Genomic DNA, 23,316 nt, shown 5'->3' with positions numbered 1-23,316 from the left:
TGAACACTCAAAATAGAATGTTTTGATAAATCAATCCGGAGTGAGTCATGTGCCATGTGTGTGTGAGCTATACTGTATTCTATGTTTTACATTTGATGCCTAGAACTTGCCCTGTGTGTCTGCAAAGCGAAATAGTAGTTTCATTCAGTCTTAGAAGTGATATATGCATTTCTTTGTTAAGCCAGATATATATAACGTAAACTCACCTAAATGTAATACATCTTAGTTAACTCCGTTGAGCCTATAAGCCTATTTTTTTGGCAACCACATTGTGAACCTTACCCAATTGTTTCAATAGCCTTCTATTTGAATCCTTTTACCTCCCATAAGCACTTGAATGGTATTGAAATTATGCAATAGAAAAAGTGTGGGGTGGTGGTTTGGTTTTTGAGTGGAACCATCGAAGTAGAGAAAAGGTGCAGAGTTTTGAAGAATAAAATAAGAAGCACCACGAATTTTTTTTTAAATAAATATAATGGTTGATAAGTGGTAGCTTGATGCAAATGCACCTAAAGGAATGGGATGTTATAAATAAATTGTGGAAAATGTCTGGTTGACATAAGAATGATATGGAATGTTAATGTGTTTTTTATTAAAAGTACTTAGGGAGGTTAGTCACTATATCCAAATATATCACACCCGTCCCTTAGCCTACATTACAACCAAGTGAAGTCCTACTGATTTTAGACTGAGTGGGCTCGATTAGTAGAGTAGTACACTACGGGCAAGCCTATGGTGCATCTTTGTGGCATGTGAATGTTCTTTTTAAGAGTGAGCGAATTTTGTCTCTAAGTTCCTAATTGTTCTAAATATCGTTATATGTGGAACTACTCTCTTGTGTGATGTGAGGGAATGTGATTCACAAAGGAAAGGTAAGTCTTGACTCCTGTATAGAGTAGTTGAGTAAGTGCGAATGTTGCATGGTACGAGAGATTCGACTGTTGAGGCAACGGTTGTTCATCACTAGATACAAATTTTGGTAAATTGTTCAAGGTGTGAATCGTAAGGGAAAAGCTTAGGGAAGAAATTTTGATAGAATGCGGTGGATTGCTCGAGGACTAACAATGATTTAAGTATGGGGTGTTGATATTAGGTTATATAGATGATATTTGCACCTTAATATTACCATGCTTTATCATTGCTTTATAGGCAAATTGATAACAAAATGCTCTAAATAGTGTTCTTTTGCTTTGCAGGAATTAATCTAAGTGAGGAAGCACTACGGAATATTTTGGAGGCGATATGTGAAGAAAACGCCCAATCAAGAAGTACCCGAGCACAAAGAAGAAAAAATGGACTAAGTGAATTCCACCGCGACTGCGGTGGAACCGCGGTGTAACCGCGACAGATCAAGACTCGAAGCATAATGTTCAGCGTTCACCGCGGTCGAGTCACGGTCTTGCCGCGACCGCGGTGAACTGTTCACGCGCCAGAAATTTGGGGACCAAAGTGTAACTTGGGGAAAACTTGTCCCAAACCCTTATAAACTTTAGAAGCTCGCCCTAGATATGTTTAAGCTTGTTTTTAGACTACTTTGAAGGCAAGAACAAGTGTGAGAAGATCAACCAAACATTAGAGTTTTTCTATCTCCTTTTATTTTCTTACAATTACCCATTATGAATAATTTAGTAGTTTTATCTTGTTTTGTCATGAGTAGCTAATTTCCTAGTCTAGGATTTTGATGGAACCTATTAAAGGATAAACTTCTTGTTATGTTAATATAGTTTACCCAGTTTAAATCTCTATTTGGTGCTTGTTGTAGTTAATTGACAGAATCCTCAATTAGCTGTGCCTATTTAGTGTGCATAACTCGGGAGAGAGTGCATATTTAGGTAAATTATTGAACAACACCACTCCCAATGTATATGAGGGATCAATAACCGAGGGTTTAAAGGCGGGATTAGGGATAACGAAGCCTTGGGTGCAATCTAAAGTGAGCTGTAATAAATAAAGCTAGCTAGCGTAACTCGGGAGAGTGCGTCTAATAAATTGTCGTGATTACTCAGGAGAGATTTATGGTAATAAGAGTGATCATGATTGACAAAGACTATTTGGTGAATCTATGTGAAACATAACTAGAAGGAATTCCATCAATAGGGGAAATTATAACCTTAAAACATTCTCTTAATTGTTTACACTTAATCATAGTTAGTTTTCAGTTGCTTATTTACTTTCATTCGTAGTTAGTAGAAATACCCTCAATTGTTATTTACAACTTTTGGGAAGGTGATTCCGTGGAATTTAGGAAGTCTAACGAGAGTAATTGATAGGTTAATTCCTTGTGGGTTCGACTCTGGACTTGTAAACCGGATTATATTTGCAATGACCGCTTAGTCCTTTTTATAAGGCATAGTTGGTCGTGATCATTCATTATGTAAGAAATATTCAGTTATGATTGAATTACCTAATTGCATAATTTACCTCTATATGCTCCATACAATGTTGTTAGCTTTCCTCTAAATGTTACTTGGCCTTATTTGCCTTAATTGAAGTAACTGTTCTCCTTATTGTTTTGTTATCTCTTAATTGGAAATTCCTCTATGACCCCGTGTATATATTCTATGTGTCCAATTTGTTGTAGTTATCGGTGTAGTTATCACGTGCTTTATATGCCTTGTTGTTTTGTTAAGGTTATTGCACTTCTTGGTTTCTCCGTGATTCTCTTGTTGCTATGTAATCATACTCTTGGTGGTGAATTTCCTTGTGATTGGATTGTTGGATTGTTGTTGATTCCCTTGCTGAGATGTATTGTTTTCATTGTTTGGGTGAGGAAGAGTGTAAAGCACGAAGGGTGATACCGTGCATGATATTGTGAGGAAGAGTGTAAAGCACGAAGGGTGATGTCGTGCTGCACGATGTACCATTCTGTGCCGATTCTATTGATTTTTATGGTGAGGAAGAGTGTAAAGCACGAAGGGTGATGTCGTGCATGGTGAGAACGAGAGTAAAAGCACGAAGGGTGATGTCGTGCACTTTCTGTTTGCTATGTTATTTTGTTATTAACAATTCAAGTGTATCAACTGTTTAGATCCCTTTACTACTGTGATCCTTTGTGTTGTGACCCATAGTGTTTTCAATACTTTGCCGTATTTATATAAAGCTTTCAATACTTAAATTTTCAACAATTGTTATACCTCTAATTCAATTGGTTTCTCAATTAAACCTCCTTAAAACGTCTAAAGTCGTATTTTTACTTAAAATGGAATTTCTATTTTGTTTTGATTTATTTATTTCTCGTGTTAAAGGTAATGATTTCTAAAAATAACTTCATCTTTTCTTGTTGATTTCCTAAGTGAGTTGGAAGTTGTACTCTACTTTATATTAAGTAAATGAGGTTCCTTGAACATTCTTAATTGTATTGGGTTATGGACCCTATGAACTGAGTAACATGAGAGCGTTGTTGCGCAATGTGAGACAGAAACATGTGGGCACCAGGTGCCGGAAAAAATATGATGATTTTATTTAATGGCACGTGAGTTGCCCGTGCGGTTGTGATAGAAATATGGGCACGAGATGTCGTGAAAATATGAAAATAGGATGAGACCTATATTATTTATGATTATGAAATGAGGCGTCACAAGGTGACCTTTACTCGAACGAAATATGTTTGAAAGAAGGAAATATATTTGAAACATATTTATTGGAAAGTATTATATCTTAGAGATTATTACTTGAAGGATTTATAGACGAAAGGTTTATATTTGAAGGACTTGACTAATTGATTACACTTGTATTCATTATTCGTTGAGCAATATTTATGGTGTTCTTGTTGCCCTGCTATTTATGTCACTGGTTGAATAATGTTGCCATCGTTGTTAATTGCTTCCTATTATCTTTGTATGCTATATTGCACAGGTTATTAGACTAGTGAGTGTCTTGACTGTACCTCGTCACTACTCCACCGAGGTTAGTCTTGATACTTACTAGGCACCGCCGTGGTGTGCTCATACTACTCTTCTGTATATATTTTTTTTGTATAGATCCAGGTAATTGATCGTTAGTGGTTGTACGGATCGTTGCGGTGGAGACTCAAGGTAAACCTGTTGCAGCGTTCGCATGCCTCAGAGTCACCTTCAATTGTACTTATTTCCATATGTTCCCTTGTTTCAGAACAATGATGTATTTATTTTGTATAACTACTCCTAGAAAGACTTATGACTTGCACTACTGATTTTGGGAATTGTAATTTGTTAGAGTAATTTAATTTAAAGTTAGTAAATACCAATATTATTACAGTAAATGTTAGGCTTACCTAGTTTAGAGACTAGGTGACATCACGACTTCTTTGGAGGGATTTTGGGGTCGTGATAACTTTGAAAAAAAAAATACTTGTCAAAATAGGTTAATTATTATAACTCGACCAAACGGACTATAAACCAAATATAATCTGTGATGATGAATAGATGTCACGACATCATTTTATTGGTAAAATGAACTCTCTAATTTTTGCAATAGGAAGTGGAAACTAAAGATGTCAAATGGGTGGTATGGGCTGTCCGAGTTGAGTAAAAAAGTGAGTGGCCAATCACCAATCCGGGTTGGTTATCGGTTTTTCCAAATCAGGTTTAACGGGTCCGGGCCCATCCAGTGAAATATTGAACCGGAACGTTTCTGAGCCGGATTTTTTTTTTTGTATTTTGTATAACTATCGTAATTTATATTAATATAAAGTAAAGATATAAAATAAAAAAATAATCTTATAAAAAGAGTGTTTGAATAAAGGGTGCAAAGGCTTTAAAATCCTTATATTTGAATATTTCATTAAGAATTTAGGATAATAGAATACAATGAAAATGGAAAGAAATTGCACTTATAATTTGCAAGTTCTTTTTTTATTTCAAACTTGTAAATTAAAGTTTACATTTAACAACAACTAAATTAATGAGAAAAGAGTAAATTCAAAGTTTGATTATTAAATATAAAATTATAAATCCAGAACTTAGGTTTTGCATTGCTGTAGTAAGTTCTTCATAATCAATATGAATTTTTTGGCTATCTTCTAGAGTGTTTAATTCAAAGGATTTCATAGTTACATTTCAAATTTTCATTGCATAATAATACTTCAAATTAATCTAACAAACTAAAACATTAAGCATAAATAAGACTAATAATTTTAAAATAGCACAAATTGTCTCAAATCAACTTAAATACGATTTTCTGGAGGATGCTCAAGACAACTCTTCAAATGCTTCCTTAAACAGCCTCTGTCCTCCCACTTTCGATGAAGATTTAAGACTCGACCACAATTCTTGCACTTTACTTTGTGAACTTCTTCGTTTTCTTCTACCACCTCAAAGTGTTCCCAAACATACGAGCGCACTCTAGAAGCACGGGGCATGATTTAACTTGAATTGAGAATTTGAGTTTGAGAAATGAGAGATGAGTGAAGAAATGAAGAAGGGGAGGGTGTATTTATAATTTTTCAAAGGGCTAAATTAGTAATTACTAAAAGTGTTATTTTTGAAAAACAATTGCCCAAAATAGCCTATTCTTGCAAAATATCCATTGGCAACGGTCAATTAGAAGTTGACCGTTGCCAACGGTCAAATGAATTTTAAAAAAATAAATATTCAGAAAATAGCCGTTGTACCGGTCTGATTAACCAGTTCAACAGTTATTTTTCTTGACCGGTTTTGGCCGGTCCGATTTATCGGTAAGGAAAATGTATACGGACCAACCCCCCAAACCCAGCCCTACCCGACCCCCTACCACCGGTCTGAAACCGGGTCAACCCGGCCCGTTAAACACCCATAGTGGAAACAACACTTTTTTTTTGCGATGTAATGACAAACTTACATGGGTAGTGTAGTTTTTTAGTACAATAGCGCCTTGTTTATTGGATTTGGTGGGGGTAAAGGGGGTATCAAGTATCAACGTATGAATTTAACGGGTCAGAATCCAGAAGGCAAGCGGGTCCGAAATAGGAAAAATTAAATAGAAGAAGGTTACAAACAAATTCAAAAGTTTCCTTCTCTCCCACGTTTCTCACAATTCATTCACAAGTATAGCACGCCGACCACCGCCTAGCAACAATAAATATCTAATCGGCGATCTCGATATTGAAATCCATAGATCTCAGTGAATTTTCGGCAAGAGTTCACTGCGACAGACGATCCACGACATAATACATACGCTCTTGTTCAGTGTATATATATATATATATATATATATATATCTTCGTATTTTCCAGATCAGTTATGGAATCAACGATGTTTGTCTTTTCTCTCTTTCGACACACAGAGTCTCAGTACATTTCTGTCCATATAATACCAGAATTCGGATATTGATGCATTTTCCTTTTGGAAAATTTACAGGCTTGAGTTTGAAACGTATTGCTAAGGAACGAAAGGCTTGTGAATCTCCTTTTGTCACTCTTCAGAAGGTCCATTACGAGAACTGCAAAGCTTTTCATTAATGGCAAAATCCTCAAGGCATTGATCTGCATATGTGTGCTAATCTCTCTCAAAAATGGTTGTTGAGAGGTAACAACCACATATTTTCTCTTCATTTTGATTCATAAATGCATTAGTATGTCAGATTTTGTTTTCTATTAGTTATTTAAATGCTTATCCTCAATTAATTTGTAAATCGAGTAATCACTCGCTTGAACTTGACATTTGTTTATTGTTATTTCTTTTCACGTAGAATTATGTAGGCACTACACCAAAAAACACTTTTTGCGGCAGTAGATTAATTGCCGGTAAAACATTTAATGAAGCTCAAGGTTAGCGGCAATTAAATATTTGCTGGGAATAAACAGCTTTTTACTAGCAACTGAAAAGAATTGCCACTAGTAATATATTTCTTACCAACCTATTATTTTAGATGTTCCCTCCAGTTTCCCCCTAAATATATGTTCCCTCCAAAGAATATTTTATTTCTCTTTGGAATCAATTTACTTAGTTCTTTCCTCTCACCAAAGGCCAGGATTAGGGCAAATTTTTTCAGCCGAATAAGATTGAGCCCTAACAATCAATTCCTTCCGCCCAAGGTCTGAGTGACATATATTGTTTCTCTATCGAACGCGGCGTATATTTCCTCGTTGAAGATTAACCGTAAGTTTCCTTTATTTTCTATGCTCCCTCTCTTTCTCGATGCAATTGGTGGAGTATTTCGTGATATTAACATTTCTTCATCTCATCTTGATATGAATGTGGCTGCTTATGCAATTTCATTGGTTTCTTCATGTAATTCTTCTTGATTTTTTTGCAGGCTCAAGGTTATTTAGGACATCGGGTTAGAAATTTCAATTATAACGTTATTTAGGACATCGGGTTAGAAATTTCAATTATAAGGTTATTTAGGACCTGAAAAATCAATAGCTGCTTTATGGATGTGTATATTATTTATCGGAACTATTGATAGAACCTATTGTTTCCTATACTGACAGTGATAGTATTACCATTTTTGATTTCCTAGCTTTTGATTTGAGGTTTGAAATAGGTTTAAGGTATGTAAACTAATTTTGTTGTTTGTCTCTGGCTAAAATCACCTGTACAATTTTGAGAATGGTAATGCTCTTACATGATTTTTTACAGATGCTCATTCAGTAGAATAATTTACACAGTATTATTTTTTCTTATCATATTATGGGTACATATCAAATTTTATGGTAAATAGAACTCCTTAAGCTGATCATTAGGTAATGCATATTTAGGATGAAGTTAGAGTGATACACATATGCATTCATCTTTTGCCGTCACCTTTCAGTTACAAGACTCCTTGTCTATGAATCATTAGTTAAATTGGTAGTGTCATTGAAGGCTATATAATATATTACTTGTGGAATATTAGAGAAAACACTATTTCATTTATAATTGCTTGTTGCATCTGTTTAATACTTTAGGATTTTATTTTCTTGTGGCTGAAATTGCCTCTTTGATGCTATGATATTTAGGCTTTCACGAATATATATAAATTTGATTTGATGACTCTTAGCTCTCACCATTAGATGTTATATTTTATCATTTATACACAATATAAAAGGTATGCCATTCAAAACCTCTGTGATTTTTGTATATAGATTCTATCCACATTTTAAGCTTTCTGATATATATTATGTTATCAGCGGGCATCAACTGTTAGATTTTGAATTAAGTCGATCTTAGTTTTTTATCAATCTGCTGATTGGCAATGTGCAGAACCTGCATACATAGATGCATTTTATTATTTTTTTCTAATCCTAATAATCTTGAGCTCATAGAGATTGCCAATAGTCACTCTAAAATTTAAACAAAGTTCTTTTCCTACTAATAAATAACTTCTTTAATACAAATTTACAAGGTATATTGAACTACAAATATTTTCCAAAGTCATCTTAATAAAGTTGATGCTCTCAAACTCCGGAATATACAATTTTCTAAGGTTAAGTACCTGCACGAAAAAGAGAAGAAAGCACTAGAATTTTATCTATGTATCTCCATGTTTCTTGATGGCCACTACCTCAAGAAATAGAGCACCTGCAAGTAATGGAAACTTCTTTTTTTTTACCTTAATATTATTTCCTAGTTCACACATGATTTGGAAGTCTAAAGTAGAGAAACTAATTACACAATTTCATATTTGATTCAGTATGTTGATCTTTTGTAATTGGTCAGACACAAAGGAACTTGTTCTTACTATACATCATAGACCATTGACGCCGGGCTTAAAATTTGGGTCTACATGCATATTATTCCTAAATTTACAATTGTATTGTTCTTCTTCAAGTAGATATTTCCATGTACAAAAGCCATATGTTTAGCTTTCTCAATTTAAAGTTCCATGGTCCTACTTAGTTGAGCTAGATGAATATCAAATTAATTAAATGGATATTAATTTGTGTAAATTTAATGCTTTCTGAGTTACTTAGAGAAGTTTTAATTGGTATTTGCCTTCTTTTACAGTAGAATTCACTACACTTGTGCCTTTTAAAAGAATCATGTATGTTGCTTTCATTTGTGCTATGGCTATTCTGGAATTGAGCTTCAAACATGCTTGGTGCATGCTGACAAGTGGTAGTTGTTGTGTTCATTCTTAGGAGCTCTTTTTCTGAGAGTTTGTATAATCTTAGTTTGGTGCAGCTCCTCAAAGGTTGGTTCAGAGCAGTAAGAAGATAGAGTTGTAAGTTGGTTAGCCTATTATTTTGGTGCACAAATGGATCTTCAAGCTGTAATTTCTTACGGAATACTTTTATTATAATCAAAAGTTGAAGAGATACTTGTTAGACTTGAAATGGCATTAGATTCAAATGGTTTATTCTCTTATATTGTTGACATTTTGACATTATGTATTAGAAGTTGTTTTGTTCGCTATGGATTTCATGAAATACATAGTGCTTTTAGAATAGATATTAGTTTGTTTTATTAAAAGCTTTTGTGTATTTTCATTGAATCTTTTTAAGGTCAAGTATTATCATATTGATAATATTGGGATCAACTTGAATGAAAAATATGCAAACATTTCTTGGTATTAGGATTATGAGAAAAATAAATCTTTGTCAGCTATAGAAGAGACAAAAAGTGATTTCAAGAATAGTTTTAATCGCCATTATAATTTCCCCTAAAAGAGACACCTTTTACCAACATTTAATGGATTTTTGCCGGTAATAATAGAGGCAACTAATGAATGATATAGCACATTTCTTAGGGAGTTTTAGTGACAATTATAATTGCCAGTACTAACGGCCGCTAAAAGTTTGGAGTTTTAGTGACAATTATAATTGCCAGTACTAACGGCCGCTAAAAATAAATAACTTTTAGCGGCAATAATTGGTGTCTTTACCAGCACTTGATAGAATTGCTGCTAAAACTTTTAGCGACGCTGGATACAACAGCAAATAAATAATTGCCGGTAAAGGTTTTAGTGGCAATTTTTATTTCCGCTGAAGCTAAAATCTATTGCCGCTAAAAAGAATTTTTATTGTAGTGAGGATTGAGTTAATAATACTAGTAAAGTCCATCTCTGTTACTTCTAATTGTCCTGATTTGTTCCAAATGGGATAATTATGGACTTGACATCAAAATTTAATATGCATCTTCTATTTGAATGGTATCTTAGAACAGTTGCTGGTTTGCTGTATGTGAGCATGTCTTTTGGTGTTGGAAGCTAAAACTTGATTATGTGTGATATGACTGATGCTATGGCATTTTGTGGAGGCAATCTAGTTTCTGTCATTGGCTAGGTATTGAGTGATCTTTTTATAGGAGCACATCAAAAGTTTGTGATTTCATTAGCTTTCTTGTATGTGTCGATAAGATGATTATATCTGTTTTCGAGTTTCTGATTAAAACTTATAGTGAAACTCATCATTAAGTAAGTAATCATAGAAGAATATCTATGACATTTTCTCCACTTTATAATAATCTAGCATGTTAAATTTTAGAGGCAGAGATTAGCCATTGTATATTTTAACTTATTATTACTAGCCTGTAAAACTAATATGATTTTGACCTACCTGAGAGATTATTTCACTTAAGTGATACTTGTTTTTCATTTCCTTCTTTTTCCCCTCTGGTCCTTATGTAATTATCTCTTCACGATTTAGTGGAGGCTGCAAGGAAGATATCTGCCACAATGTTACAATGGATGGGTGGATCAAGGAGGAAAGTTGATACTGTAAGTGTCAAAGGAAATAACTTATTATCCTGTAGATATACCTGCATATTTCTGAATTTGGAAAATAAATTGTTTCTTTCTTTTTTCTTTTCCGGAAATAAATTGTTTCTTTCATGGGGTACTTTGGAAGCACAATTGAGCAAATTGCAGTTAGGTAGAACTGCAACTCAATGCTCATTAGTGTGGTTTATTAGTTGATCTTTAGTAGTGCATGTCTCTGGAGCTTGTAATGGATTTTAACGTAAAAGTGTGGTTAGTACAGTAATGAGGAGTTATATAATGTATCATTGAAAGATGAAGATCACCTTTTAAAGATTGGGAGCTCAAACATACTCTTAAAAGAATTAAAATATCGTTAATCCATTTAGTCATGGCAGAACTCTTCTTTCGAAAAAGATGACCTCTTACACTTTCTTTATGTGAGTTTAATGGTGTACAAGCCAGTTTGCAGATTTGTCGTGATAATGTTCAACTCAAACCACCCCCTAAAATTAAAAAGGAAAAAGATATAAGAAAAAAAATATTCATCTTTCCTTGAAGGGTATCAGCTTGTTCTTTTGCAAGTTTGATTTGTTTCCATCATTCTCAGTAAGTTAATCTTATTGCTTTGGGAATGTTCTCATACTGATGCTTTCTCTATTGATTTGTGTTATTATTTCGCGGGATGGAAAAACATTAGTCAAGAAGGTCAACACAGAAAAGGTATTGAAACATCACACAACTGTCTTTATTTGTTCTGATAATAGTTTTAGCTTCCTCAACATCAACACTGGTAAAGATTCTTAGAGAATGTTGTCTAACTCAATGTACAGGGATTTAGACTAAGATGTAGTTGGTCTATCTTACAGGCAACAGCAATACTTTGAGCAAAGAAAACGGAAAGAACAGCAGAAAACAGATGCAAGAGAGAGCTTCTTTGAGGAGAAAATCCGATGTAATCAGCAAGAAAAGAGTAGTCGTTCACTGGATATTCGGAGTTTACTAAATTTATCTACAGATTCTGGGGAACATAAGTCAAATGTCCACTCAGGTACATTGACCTTAATTTTTTATCTCTTCAAAAACTTTAAGCATATTATAAATCCCTATGTGTGTTTTAGGGTGATTGGCTATAGCATTTGATGCTTGTTCATGTTTCTTCTTACGAGTTAGCTCAGAGATATTGTGTAAGCGATTGTCCCTTTTGGGGCATCCGATAAACTTGAAATGGTACAGAGATATTACGTGAGATATCTTACTTCTCAAAGAAGTTTGTATCTCAATCTGTTCAGCCTTTGGAGTTAGAATCCCTAAAATTTGTGAAAATCAAAATGAATGATGTGCATTTTCACTTTCTTCAAAACTCAAAGTAAACTTCTGAACTAGTTGCAAAAGTATGCAGCTTCATTAGCATTTAATGTCTTTGAGCAATTAATTGTTATCAGGTACTGTTAGAATTCTTCTTTCACGATTGTCTTTACTACCATTTCCAAGTCTTTCAGTGATATCAGACAACCTAATATATATGTTTTATCAATTAGAGATTGCAATATGTGTTTAACACAAAATTTAATTGTGCAATGTGAACATGTTAAATTGCATTTTGTCTATTTTCCTTATGTGATGAGTCATACCTCTTTCCTTCAACTGCACAGCGATTCATAATCCCCCTTTTGTGGCCTAATTTTCTTTTGCATCACTATGTAAGCAAGGCATAGTTATGAGGGAAATGCCTTTACTCCACACAATCAGATGCTACGGTGTTCTTCGGTGATTCAACACAATGAAGTCATCTCTGCTGGCTCTCTTCAACATAAGGAAGGTAGTATACTACTATACTTGCATTCTGGCAAAAGCTAGTTTGCTGAGGAGTATAATTGTTTTTTCTTGTCATTCGGACGTAATGTGCTCCATTGTCCTAATAGGAACTTCACCAAGCTTCCAAGATTATGTTGCCTGCCCAAAGAAGTAAGTATGCTTATGTTGAGTGGATTATCCATATTGAATTGCATAAACATAAAATTCTCATAGATTTATCCTTGTTAGATTGCATAAATATTTAAAAGAAAAGAACTCCTTAAGGAATCTTTCTTGAGTAAATTATTTTAAATGAAAGGCTGCTAAACAAGTGCAGATAGACAAGCTTCGAGTTCATGCCTGACTTAGATGCTAGCAACTTGTTTGGATGCCTAGAATCTCCATGAATTGCATTCTTTTAGTATTTCACATGTTTGGTTGTAATGTCTCAGAAATAATCATTTTTGCTGAAAAAAGTTCAATTAATCATTGATGTTGCTCAGTACATCAGTTGGAGCACCTGGATGTCATGCGAAAGCTTTGTACAACTCTGATGACAAACTAAATCCACTGACCAGCTCTACAGGCATGCGTGAGTACTATAAATGAATACTGTATAGAAGTGTTTGCCTGTAAGCTTGTAGTAATAACCTGTACGGAGAAAACTTGTCGAAATGGCTTGTCAAAATATATTAAGCAATAGGGTAAAAACATTCTGATTGGAAACACTTCCTTTTCTATTTCAATTTGTTAATAGAATTGGAACTTGGAACTACAAATTCAAAATATTAAATTAAGGTATCCTTTTGACTATACATGATAGAAGTTTATCAACTGCAAATTTAATGGCGTACACCAAAAAGCACTTCCTAAGAGAATTCTCTGGTTTGAAATGTCAGAGCTGAAAAAATGATTCCCATTTACTGAACTGTCATCTCATCTAATTCTGCAGAGCTATCTATCATTGATATACTTGGTGATGATGGACCGAGCTGCGAGTTGGAAAGTTCAACTCATGAAGGCCATGTTGCATTTTCGATTGAAGGTACATTCGATGGTTGACCACAAATCAATTACATTTATTTTCTTTTGAGAGACTGATAGCTTATCCACAAGCAGGAAGAAAAGGTCAACTAACTTCTTTCACTTTCCTTTCTACTTTATGCTATTCCTACGAATCATTTTACAAATATCATAGAGTAGCTATTTTCTAGCAATTATTTCTTCATTTTGCTTTTCTACTTTATGCTCTCTGTAGGGATCATTTCTAGTTTGCAGGGAAAAGGAGTGATGAACTATCTTTCTTTATATGTGCTTTCAGTTCTTTTAGGATGGATACAATGTTAGAACCCCCGCGATGCATGGATAATTTAAAAGAATGTTAATCTTATGAAATTATAAACTGGTATATCATATTGTTTCAATAAATTTAGTTGCTATAGTATTTTTTAATGCAATGTGCGGAAATATAACAAAATTCATATAAATTTAAAGGATACACATTAAATCGTAATCGAATAAATTATTTGTTCCATATTTTATTCTTTATTAAATTAGAAAGTACTTAGTACTATACATTTACTAATGTAACTTTTTATTAACTTGTCAATTGGGTTAATATTTTGTTACTATTTTTCTTTTAATATAATAGATATATGTATTTTATTACTCTGAAAATATTTTTATTATTTTTAAACGTATGTTGTACTATTAAAAATTCTTCAATTGTCTAAATTTATCAAAAATATTTTGAGTGTTATTTACTTACCTTTTACTTAAAAAAAATAAAATTAATTCAAAGCATAAATATCCTAATATTATCTTTACACCCCCTCCCCCGGTACATTCTTTTCTACTGTAATACTTGATTAGTTTTCTCATTTTATATTTTACTTATAACTAAAATAATGTAGCATTTTTTTTTACCAAATTATAATTTTGAATTCATCAAACATATAAAGAAATAAGCCTTCTATTATTTTTGTAATACCAATATTGTTAATAATTGTTATTTTGTTGTTATATAAATAATATCCTTATCTTATGTATAAATATCCTAATATTATCTTTATATTGTTGTTATTTTCAATATGAAATTATGAGTTTTATTTAATAACTTAAATTTCTTAATATGAGAAATTTAATTAATATATACTTTTTAACGCTATCGTTTGGATTTTTTTTTAACATTCTTCCTTTATGACTCTTTGTTTATTATGATTTTAGTTATATGTATATATATAATTTTTCTCTATCACAATTCTACTTATAATTACATTTCTATATAATTTTTCTCATCACAATTCTAATTATAATTATATCATTGTCCGCTACTCCTATCATTATTTCTTCATTTTGCTTTCTACTTTATGCTCTTTATATGGATCATTTCTAGTTTGCAGGGAAAAGGAGTGAAGAACTATCTTTCTTTATACGTGCCTTCAGTTCTTTTAGAATGGATAGTTGATCAAATGCCTTTTTGTCTGCTAGGTTTAGGTAAAGTTGAAATGTCTACACCATTCCATTCACCGCAGGTACCTCGCAGGTAATTGTACTTTATGCATCAAGAATAACAGAACATGAATGATAATTTTGCAAATGCCATCTTTACGAGATTTTATGACAACCAAAAAGGGATAAATGGATTCCTCCTGAATAAGTAGTAGTTAGGACTACCTTTGGAAGTCAAGATTATGGATAGATAGGTTCCAAATTTAAAACCAACCGTGAAAGCTGCCTCTACCAGTTTTATTGACTGAAAACAACATCTGCACATTTGGACAGCCATGCATTACATTTCCCAGGTTTTGAGGAGATCATCTGGCTGTTAACAGATCATCATAGATGATAAAATTGTATGCTTGAACTAAGTCCTCTTTGCCACTGACATAAAGCTTTCGTAAACAGAGGATGAGGTATTAATGTTATGGATGTAGTTTACAGTAATGTTGCATCCAGCAAGAAGTCCAGTAGAGGTTCTTAAGTATTTCCAGATAAGCAAATAAGTAATACAGTCACAGATAACCACCCAAATCCTTGATAATGCTCACTTGGTAAGCTGAGGTAATCTAGCCACTGGAAAGTGCTCTGAGTACCTCTATGGGATGCACAGTGTGCCTAAGGGTTATGTATTTTAAAATCAAAGCCATAGATATATGTTCAATCAATGCATGCACGCCTCATACTTATATTACATTTTGGAATACTAGAGAGGATTCTTTGCAAGTACTAGACACCTGATTGATTCTCAGGTTGCAGTATTTGGATGCACCAACTTTCAATGGAAAAGTCAATCTTACATAGGACCTTAAATTGGCATACTTAATAGTCTAGCTCTTCATGCTTCAATAAGCTGATTATGGACATATTTTATGCTTTATCGCTATCACCACACAGAGTTGCATGGAAATCTTTGAAGTTGCTCCTGCTAAATCTGCTTTTATGTTGCATGACTGCAGACCCTTATCGTGTGGTAGGTCCTCACCCCCAAGGGCTAGGAGAAAAGCTCTTTCATTTGACTACCTTAACAGAGGGACAAATGGCATTGAATGTGAATTGGTGAGAGCACTTCCTGATGCTATTTTCATTCAGTTAGGGTTGCTAGCTCGCTGCATGTTTTATGACTAGCACTTCCTCTCTGAGTTTATCACCTTCTATCTTTATTAGTCTCTCCTTTCCATGGGATGCTGGACCATTACCTGCAGAAATCTTAGTGCTTCTATTACTTCATTTCCCATAATTGTAAGCTTACTGCTGTATTTCTTTCTAGCTTCATTTTTTGTCTGGTGTGTGTACTTAGGATAAATGTTTTCTTGATGAAAAAGCAGGAATTTGGCTTTTATGAGCATATGCCTATTTGTCTACAATTATATAAACTCTTACTCCAGATCTCATACTTAAACCAATATGTAACCATCATATCAACCTGTTTTGAAACATCGCACCCATGCCCTATCTCCACTTTCTATCGCTATCATGTCTCACGTATCTTCATATCCAACCAAACAAATAAAAATGATATAGGAAATAGTTTTCAAGGTTCTATATTAATTATGCCACACCAAACACATCCTCTTCATCTACTATACCTTATGGTATCAAACGGGTGTAGGCTTTACCGATGGTTGAGTAAACCAAGTTCCAGGGTTCCAACAACTTTATGTTTCCTTTTAGTTTCAGTATGTCTGGTTTTTAAATGGTGGGCATGCCTCACCTGTATCTTAAATTCTACAGATTCCGTGTTTATTGCTTCACTTGATATGTACAGCGATTTTATGCTCTTGATCTTGAAAATGAGGAAATACCTTTATTCTATTCCATTCCATCATCTTTTCGATATAGGCATGCTTTTTAAAAATAAAAAATAAAAAAAAAATAAACCCCTCACTGTATTAAAAGAAAAACAAAAAGCAAAAAAGACAGTTGGTTATTTTAGCAGTGTTCTGGGCTTCTGGCAATGCAGATGTCCTTCCGTTATACCAGCCCTAATTGGTTGTGTGGATTGCACAACAGGATAGCATGATGGTGGACGTAGAACTACCTTTTTGTACGAGTCCTTTAAACAGATCCTCTTGCTCCAGGGGAGCAGCAGATTTACGTGGCAGCGCGGAACAGGAGTTACTAGATACCAAATGGTTCTCCCCTAGTGATAACAATTTCACTGATCTGTATACTTTTGAGAATGAAGAAATCTTCGGCAAAAGCAAGGAGAGTTCAAACAGAATTTGGAATGGTAGGGTCCTTAATGTCTTCTCCTCATCTTTTCTGGCTTCTATGTTAACATCTCCAAAGCGGAGTTGAGTTGGTTTCTTGAGTATCTTTCTTATTAGGGTAAATTGCTCTTCATTTTTACTGGAAAAAATGTAGAATTTAACTTTGAAATTCCTTAGTGGCTCTTGCTTTGAAGTTTGCAAACTCAGTTTTAGGAAAAAAATCTCCTTGAACTATTGGACAAAAAGAATTCGAGGAATTTTGCAAGCTAAAAAGAACATCACATTAACAACATGGTAACTTGTCCAGACGTTTACGTTTTCATACATATATCTTTCGAAAACTTGAATTTCCGGCATTATATTTGACAGTTCACGAATACTAATCATGTTTCTGCCAAGAGGCATGCATAATTAATACTTGTAGCATAGAGTTCAAATTGGAGAAGTGCTTTTGAAGTTGCTTAAAATTTTCGAACTTTTTTGCACTTCCACATCTTCTAAGGTTTTGATTCGTTTAACAAGTGGCATAACTACACCGTCTTTTATGTTGCATCCAGCAAATTCCAGCTTCCCACTCCCCGAAAGCTTTCATGAAGATTGTGGTTCACCACGCAGGAGCTACTTATATCATTTTGATGCTAGTTCCACTGATTTTTGGAATAACCAAAGTTGTGGGCTGCAAGAATTCAACTTTGAGGACTGTTATTATGGGGGTTCATCCAATTCTTTTAGTGCCAGAAATTATAGGAAGCAAGGGAGTTATGCTGACGACTTGTATCATCAGAAGCAAAGGTTTCTCATATGGTACCTCAATTCCTAATTTGACGGTATTTTTTGTTCTATACTGAGCGGGTCTTGTCCTTGCAGGATCAGCACGAGAGCCAAATCAAAATTCAACATAATAGGTGCTTTACACTTCTGCTATAGGAGATGCTCTTTAAAAAGCTGTGCACTGATCATTTTAGTTGTTTTGCTTCTGCTATAGGAGATGCTCTTTAAAAAGCTGTACACTATGATCATTTTAGTTGTTTTGTACACTTTGACAAGGTGGGTTGGTCTGATGGTAAGCACCCTCCACTTCCAACCAAGAGGTTGTGAGTTTGAGTCACCTCAAGAGTAAGGTGGGGAGTTTTTGGAGGGAAGGATGCCGAGGGTCTATTGGAAACAGCCTCTCTACCCCAGGGTAGAGGTAAGGTCTGCGTACACACTACCCTCCCCAGATCCCACTAGTGGGATTATATTGGGTTGTTGTTGTTGCTTCTCGAGTTTTGATTGGAAGGTCAAGTTTGAAAACTATGAAGAACTGTTCAATATGGGGAACTAAAATGGAGTGTTATTGAATTGTTATCCGGACAATACTGAGAGTATAGCTTGTCCCAATATGTCGATTTTTCTGTGGTTATCACGTGTTAATCTCACTCAAACAGATTCACCTACTCCCTATTCCAAGCACTTCAAACCAGAGATTATCAGAGATTTCAGTGTCTCAGATGGAGAATGGTAAGCACATTTTTCTGTAGATGTGTGAGGAGGGTTCTTTGGTTGGTTAAAACTCTTTTATTTCTGGCTGGCAGGTTTTCCATGGGATGTACAAATCCTCATTTTATGGATTATATAGACCATGCTGAGGGGACGTGGTTTGCAAATGAAGATGCAAGGGACAATTTGAGTTTATTGAGGTTGCCATTTGAAGTTCTTTCAGTTTACTGGTTTATCTTCTGAGCCTTTCAATTGCTAATGAACTGATCCAGTTTATTCTCATGGACGTACTGACTTCTCTTCAGCGAAGAATCATCTTCGTCCACTGCAGGTCAATGTCATTTGTACTTATTGCCTTATTGACTTGAGCAATATAATCAGTTTTTTTTTCTCTCATCCAGTGGTGGGTGACTTAGACAAACAACAAAAGATGAACTCAAATAATAAAAGGAGAAGCCAGGATATATCCGATTGGAGCAAGGAGACCCAGTTGTGTGAGAAGTTATTTGCTAAGGGAAGAAACTGCAACAGGAATGATATTCAGCAAGGGAAAGAAATGGATGAGCCAACGAAGTTATCATGGCCACTGAACCAACCAAGTGCAAAGGCAGCTGATTACCATCCTGCTTTCTATGAGAAGAGGTCAGACCTGAACAATTATGGATTGAGGGAGGCTAGACGTGATCCAGGAGAGCCAAATTCAAGATCCAGATATTTCTTCCAAACTTCAGGGTCCAAAAAACATGTATGCACATGTTCAGACTTATCGATTGGAGATGCCCTTAGTGACCAGGAGCCTAAGTTACACATTGACCAACCGAACCTCAAAGGGTCTATCAAATATCCTGGTGAATATGCTTCCTCTTGTTTTATGTCTGAACCAATGATTTTTGAACTAGATAGCCCCAGGTGTGCCTACCAGAACTTGTTTCAGGACCCCAAGAAGGGCTGTGGGTCCGAGGATTCATTGCATGTTCTTGGTTCCCGGGGCACAGTTACAGGAAATGTTGTAAGAGATGTAGGTAAGAGACCTGATTTCCTGAGCGGTGGAGATAAAGGTGTTGATATGCAGGTATTTGATGGCAGGCAAGTTGACCCAAAAACTGAAGTTTCTGGCCGGTGCAAAGGTTTGTCTTCAGGAAAGGAGAAGTCATTGGATGGATCAGGTTCTGTCAATAAGTGTAGTGACTGTGGGGAACCAAAAGAAAAAACTCCAGAAGTGGACAGGACAAGATTGTTTAACTATTCTGAACGTGCAGAAGAAACATCTTCATCTGTAGAGATATCCACTGTATTGAAGGGGGATCAGGACAGTTCAGATAAAAATCAGGATACTCAATCTGCACTTAGATGTCAAGCAGGAGATGGAGGTAGAAATTCTCTTTTTTGATCCTGATCTTTAGATGAGTCTTATGAGAATAAAAAATGTCTTTGTGCTTTGCCAGCTACAGAAGCAGACAGCAAGTCTCCAGTTACAGAAGCAGGCAGCCAGTTACAAAGTCCCAGTGTTCACCAAAATGGTCAGGTTATGATGCTCGAGGCTGTGTCCTTCAATTTTTACGTGTGCAGTGTTTGAAGGAAGCACATGCATAAAGAACTTAGACAACGGTACAATACTCTTATCAAGTTTAACTAGATAAACATTCTAATTCAAATAATTTGGTTTTTTTAGCATTTGACGGTCATGTGTTTTTGCTACGGTTTACACGCAAGCTATCTTGTTTTCTAGTGATGCATGACTGCTATGACTATTTAACTTTTGGAACCAGATTTATGTTCAGTTTTGATGCATGTGCAACATATATGGTGTTTGGGAGAGAGCACGTGCTTTTTAGCAGAAGTAAATTGGGAAAAATAAGAGGGACTGATTGGATCGATTCAAAATAGCTAATAAAAAATTAGATAAAGAATGATGTCGCAATGTTTTCTCTTTCCTTTGAATCAATAGTCAATATTCCCTAGTGACAGTCACAATTTCTGGTCCCTTTTTCCTTTATCTTTCCTCTTGTATCTTCTGCATCTTCCAGCCACTGGATGCACTATTGTTTTACCTCCCGATGTATGGCCTGGTTTGGTTACTTTGGTCATATGACATTTCAATTTCTTAACATCTGATTGTTTTGAGAGGCTTTAGCAGAAATTCTTGAGTACCTTGTACCTATATTTGGTAAACAAAGTCAGAAAATAGAAAAATGGGATAATATGTTGGTATCTGTGACAAAACTAGAAGCAATTAATATTTGGTTGCAGCTTCAGTAATTACTTCTTGATTCTGGTAGGGACGTTCTCCGATGACACGATGACCACATGTATCTCTTTCAAATTGGAGGATCCCTGCCATTTAGACATGTTTTGAATAGCCATTACTTACTGAAAGTGTGGAAGCAAAAAAAGGTTTTGGAGAGAGACAGAGTCCCTAAGGTCAGCTTAGTACCTTCACCCTTTTTAGTAGATCGTTTCCTGTCATCCCTGGCATGCAGTAATCAGTAATGATCAAGTTTATGTTTGTTTCCTGCAATATTGAATCAAGGTACAGTATAAAAAAGCAGAAAGTTATAAAAGATGCATGCCATACAACAAATTATTGCTGATCACAGGCATTGGATTGGACTGGTGATAAAAAGTCACATGCATTGAACTGCAAGACTGGTAATACTACCTTTTTTGATAGGTTACTATTTTTTCAAAAACAAATATACAATGCCTAATAAAACCTGCTATTTATCCCCTGGAGGCAAACTAGTAGGTACTAAACTTTCTCCCGAACAATAGTGACTGCGATACACTGTAAGCAAGTGTTGACTGAGTAGGAGGTATGGCGCCTCATATTGTACGTTTCTTCATGATGTTTGGTTGGAGTAACTTTAGAAAATCAAGGGGGGTATAAGATGAGTAAAATATTGTTTCAAAGTTACTGTTTACTCTAGTACTCTTGCTGTATTGTCCCTCTACCAAGCCCAACAACTCCAAAGCCTTCTGCCCGTTCTCTGCTGTAGTCACTGGAAAGGATTAAAAAAATAGCTCAAATTCACAATGTCCTCTAAGCTTCAGTGATTTTGTGGAGCAGAACACATATTTTGGAGTGTAACAGAAATTAGTCACAAACTCATAGCTTTAAGCAAACAAGTATTCACATGTTCACCGTCAAGCAAAGCATAACTATGTTCTTTATTGAGTATATTGACCAATTGAGTCTAATTTACTAGACATTCTAATTCTACAATTTCTGTAGAGTAATTGTGATTCTTCCAACTTTATTGATCTATCTTGAAGAGGTAATTTTGTTTTCTACAGCTACATAGGGGGGAGAGCATGGAGGGTCTGCAAGCTGTACAGACAACTAATGAAGTGTAAATACCAATTGGTGAACAGGGGATAGAGCCAGGGCAATTGGGACAGTATTACATGATTCATGTGTACTATGTATAAACTTTAACTCACTAAAGTAAATAATGCCAAATGCCTACTATTAATGTACGCTGAGGGGCATACTGAGCTTCAGGATTTTAATAAACGTTCATAGAATGTGTCCTTTTCTCCTTTAATTTTTGTTCTTTGGTTTATCATAGGGCTCCTGTTAAGTTTTAACCCAAGAAAGAGAAAAAAAAAAAGAGATAATCCCGATCAAGCTATATATGGTCTATTCTAGCCTGTATGCTTTTATCGTCTGAATAGTCTTAAAAAGATAGAGTTGTAAGTTTTAAAAGAAAATCCTGCTATCTTCATTTTAATAATAGAAAAGGCTCGTATTTTGTTTCTTGCTTCGGTTTTTAAAATTTTAAAACACTTTAAAAAGTTTCAGAAAATTTTTCCAGGGATTCAATCAACACTGCTCCATTGAAGTATGAGAAAATTACATTCTTAGGCTTTTTTTTCCTCGCCCCGGTTATATGACGAAACGAGTCACATTATAATGAGACTTCTAAAGCTAGTACTTGCAACTTCATTTCAGATGGAGTAAAGGAGGAAGTAAGAGAACATCCATTTCATGCCACTCTAGTTTTCTCAAAAATAATAATCACATACACAAAATAAAGGAGGAACATTAGATACCTTTGTATGAGGAGGTAGTGAGTGGCTATGATTGAGGATGATGGTGGCGGCGGCGGCATGGTGGTAGTTGATAATGGTAGGCGGTGACGACAATTATAATGGATATGGATGATAGCATCTTAATGAAATTAAGTCTCTGTTATGTATCTTAATCATACAGACATATTCAGACCCATTAAGTGGTTGTGAAGTAAAAAAAACGCACTTAATAATTAAGATTTGAATAATTAAGATTCAAAACAAACGCACTTAATGTCTGACCATTAAATGCAAACAAATGAGGGCTAAGTATAGTGAGTGGAAGTGCTTTAGAAGATGAATTTATATTTCCTTCTCAATTTCTGTGTGATAAGATTTGATATCTCCTTATTAGATGTGTGATAAGCTTTGACCGTGGATAGCGAATTGAATGTTTTATCAACTTTACTGTTGAGTTGTTGAAAGAGAAATTTGTGACCGGCTTACCATTAAACTGGTGTTGCTTGTCCTCTCAAGTTTTGACGATGATGCTTCTAAAACAACAACACAAAAAGATGAAGAAGGCAAGAAAAGAAAGCTAGAGGGATAATATAAACGGGTAGAGCACCTTGATGTTGTAAGATAAATTAATGTGAGGAAATGCCCACTGAAAAGTATGAAACTGGATTGCTTAAAAGCTGGTCAACAAGTGAATTTACGAGAAGATTGATGTGCTGCGGGA

At 34.9% G+C, this 23,316-nt stretch overlaps 1 protein-coding gene across 16 annotated transcripts; it reads left to right on the top strand.

The window, feature by feature from the left end:
• The first annotated feature begins 6,851 nt into the window (after window positions 1-6,851).
• On the top strand, window positions 6,852-22,108 carry LOC104213171 (uncharacterized). Of its 16 annotated transcripts, XR_011400795.1 has the most exons (23): window positions 6,857-7,055; window positions 7,213-7,236; window positions 9,020-9,102; window positions 10,526-10,596; window positions 11,276-11,298; window positions 11,445-11,626; window positions 12,284-12,397; window positions 12,501-12,543; window positions 12,876-12,964; window positions 13,325-13,417; window positions 14,863-14,917; window positions 15,831-15,930; window positions 16,885-17,104; window positions 17,642-17,876; window positions 17,952-17,989; window positions 18,512-18,584; window positions 18,659-18,763; window positions 18,869-18,894; window positions 18,965-19,933; window positions 20,009-20,171; window positions 20,843-20,984; window positions 21,094-21,212; window positions 21,858-22,108. XR_011400795.1 is itself a non-coding variant. In XM_070150407.1 (20 exons), the coding sequence occupies exons 3-19, from the start codon at window positions 10,555-10,557 to the stop codon at window positions 20,137-20,139; spliced, it is 2,538 nt and encodes an 845-aa protein (XP_070006508.1). In that variant the 5' UTR covers window positions 6,856-7,055; window positions 7,213-9,102; window positions 10,526-10,554; the 3' UTR covers window positions 20,140-20,171; window positions 21,858-22,108. The 16 variants fall into 16 exon arrangements, 2 of the variants coding, with proteins under 2 accessions (XP_070006509.1, XP_070006508.1); XR_707576.2 differs by having other exon boundaries at window positions 6,856-7,055; window positions 7,213-9,102; window positions 12,288-12,397; window positions 12,884-12,964; XR_707575.2 differs by having other exon boundaries at window positions 6,856-7,055; window positions 7,213-9,102; window positions 12,884-12,964.
• Window positions 22,109-23,316: the final 1,208 nt, after the last annotated feature.

Source organism: Nicotiana sylvestris, chromosome 7 (assembly GCF_000393655.2).
Source record: "Nicotiana sylvestris chromosome 7, ASM39365v2, whole genome shotgun sequence".
Classification (NCBI taxonomy): Eukaryota; Viridiplantae; Streptophyta; class Magnoliopsida; order Solanales; family Solanaceae; genus Nicotiana; species Nicotiana sylvestris.
Note: the sequence above shows the minus strand (reverse complement) of the source record. Positions and strands in the feature narration are given on the sequence as shown.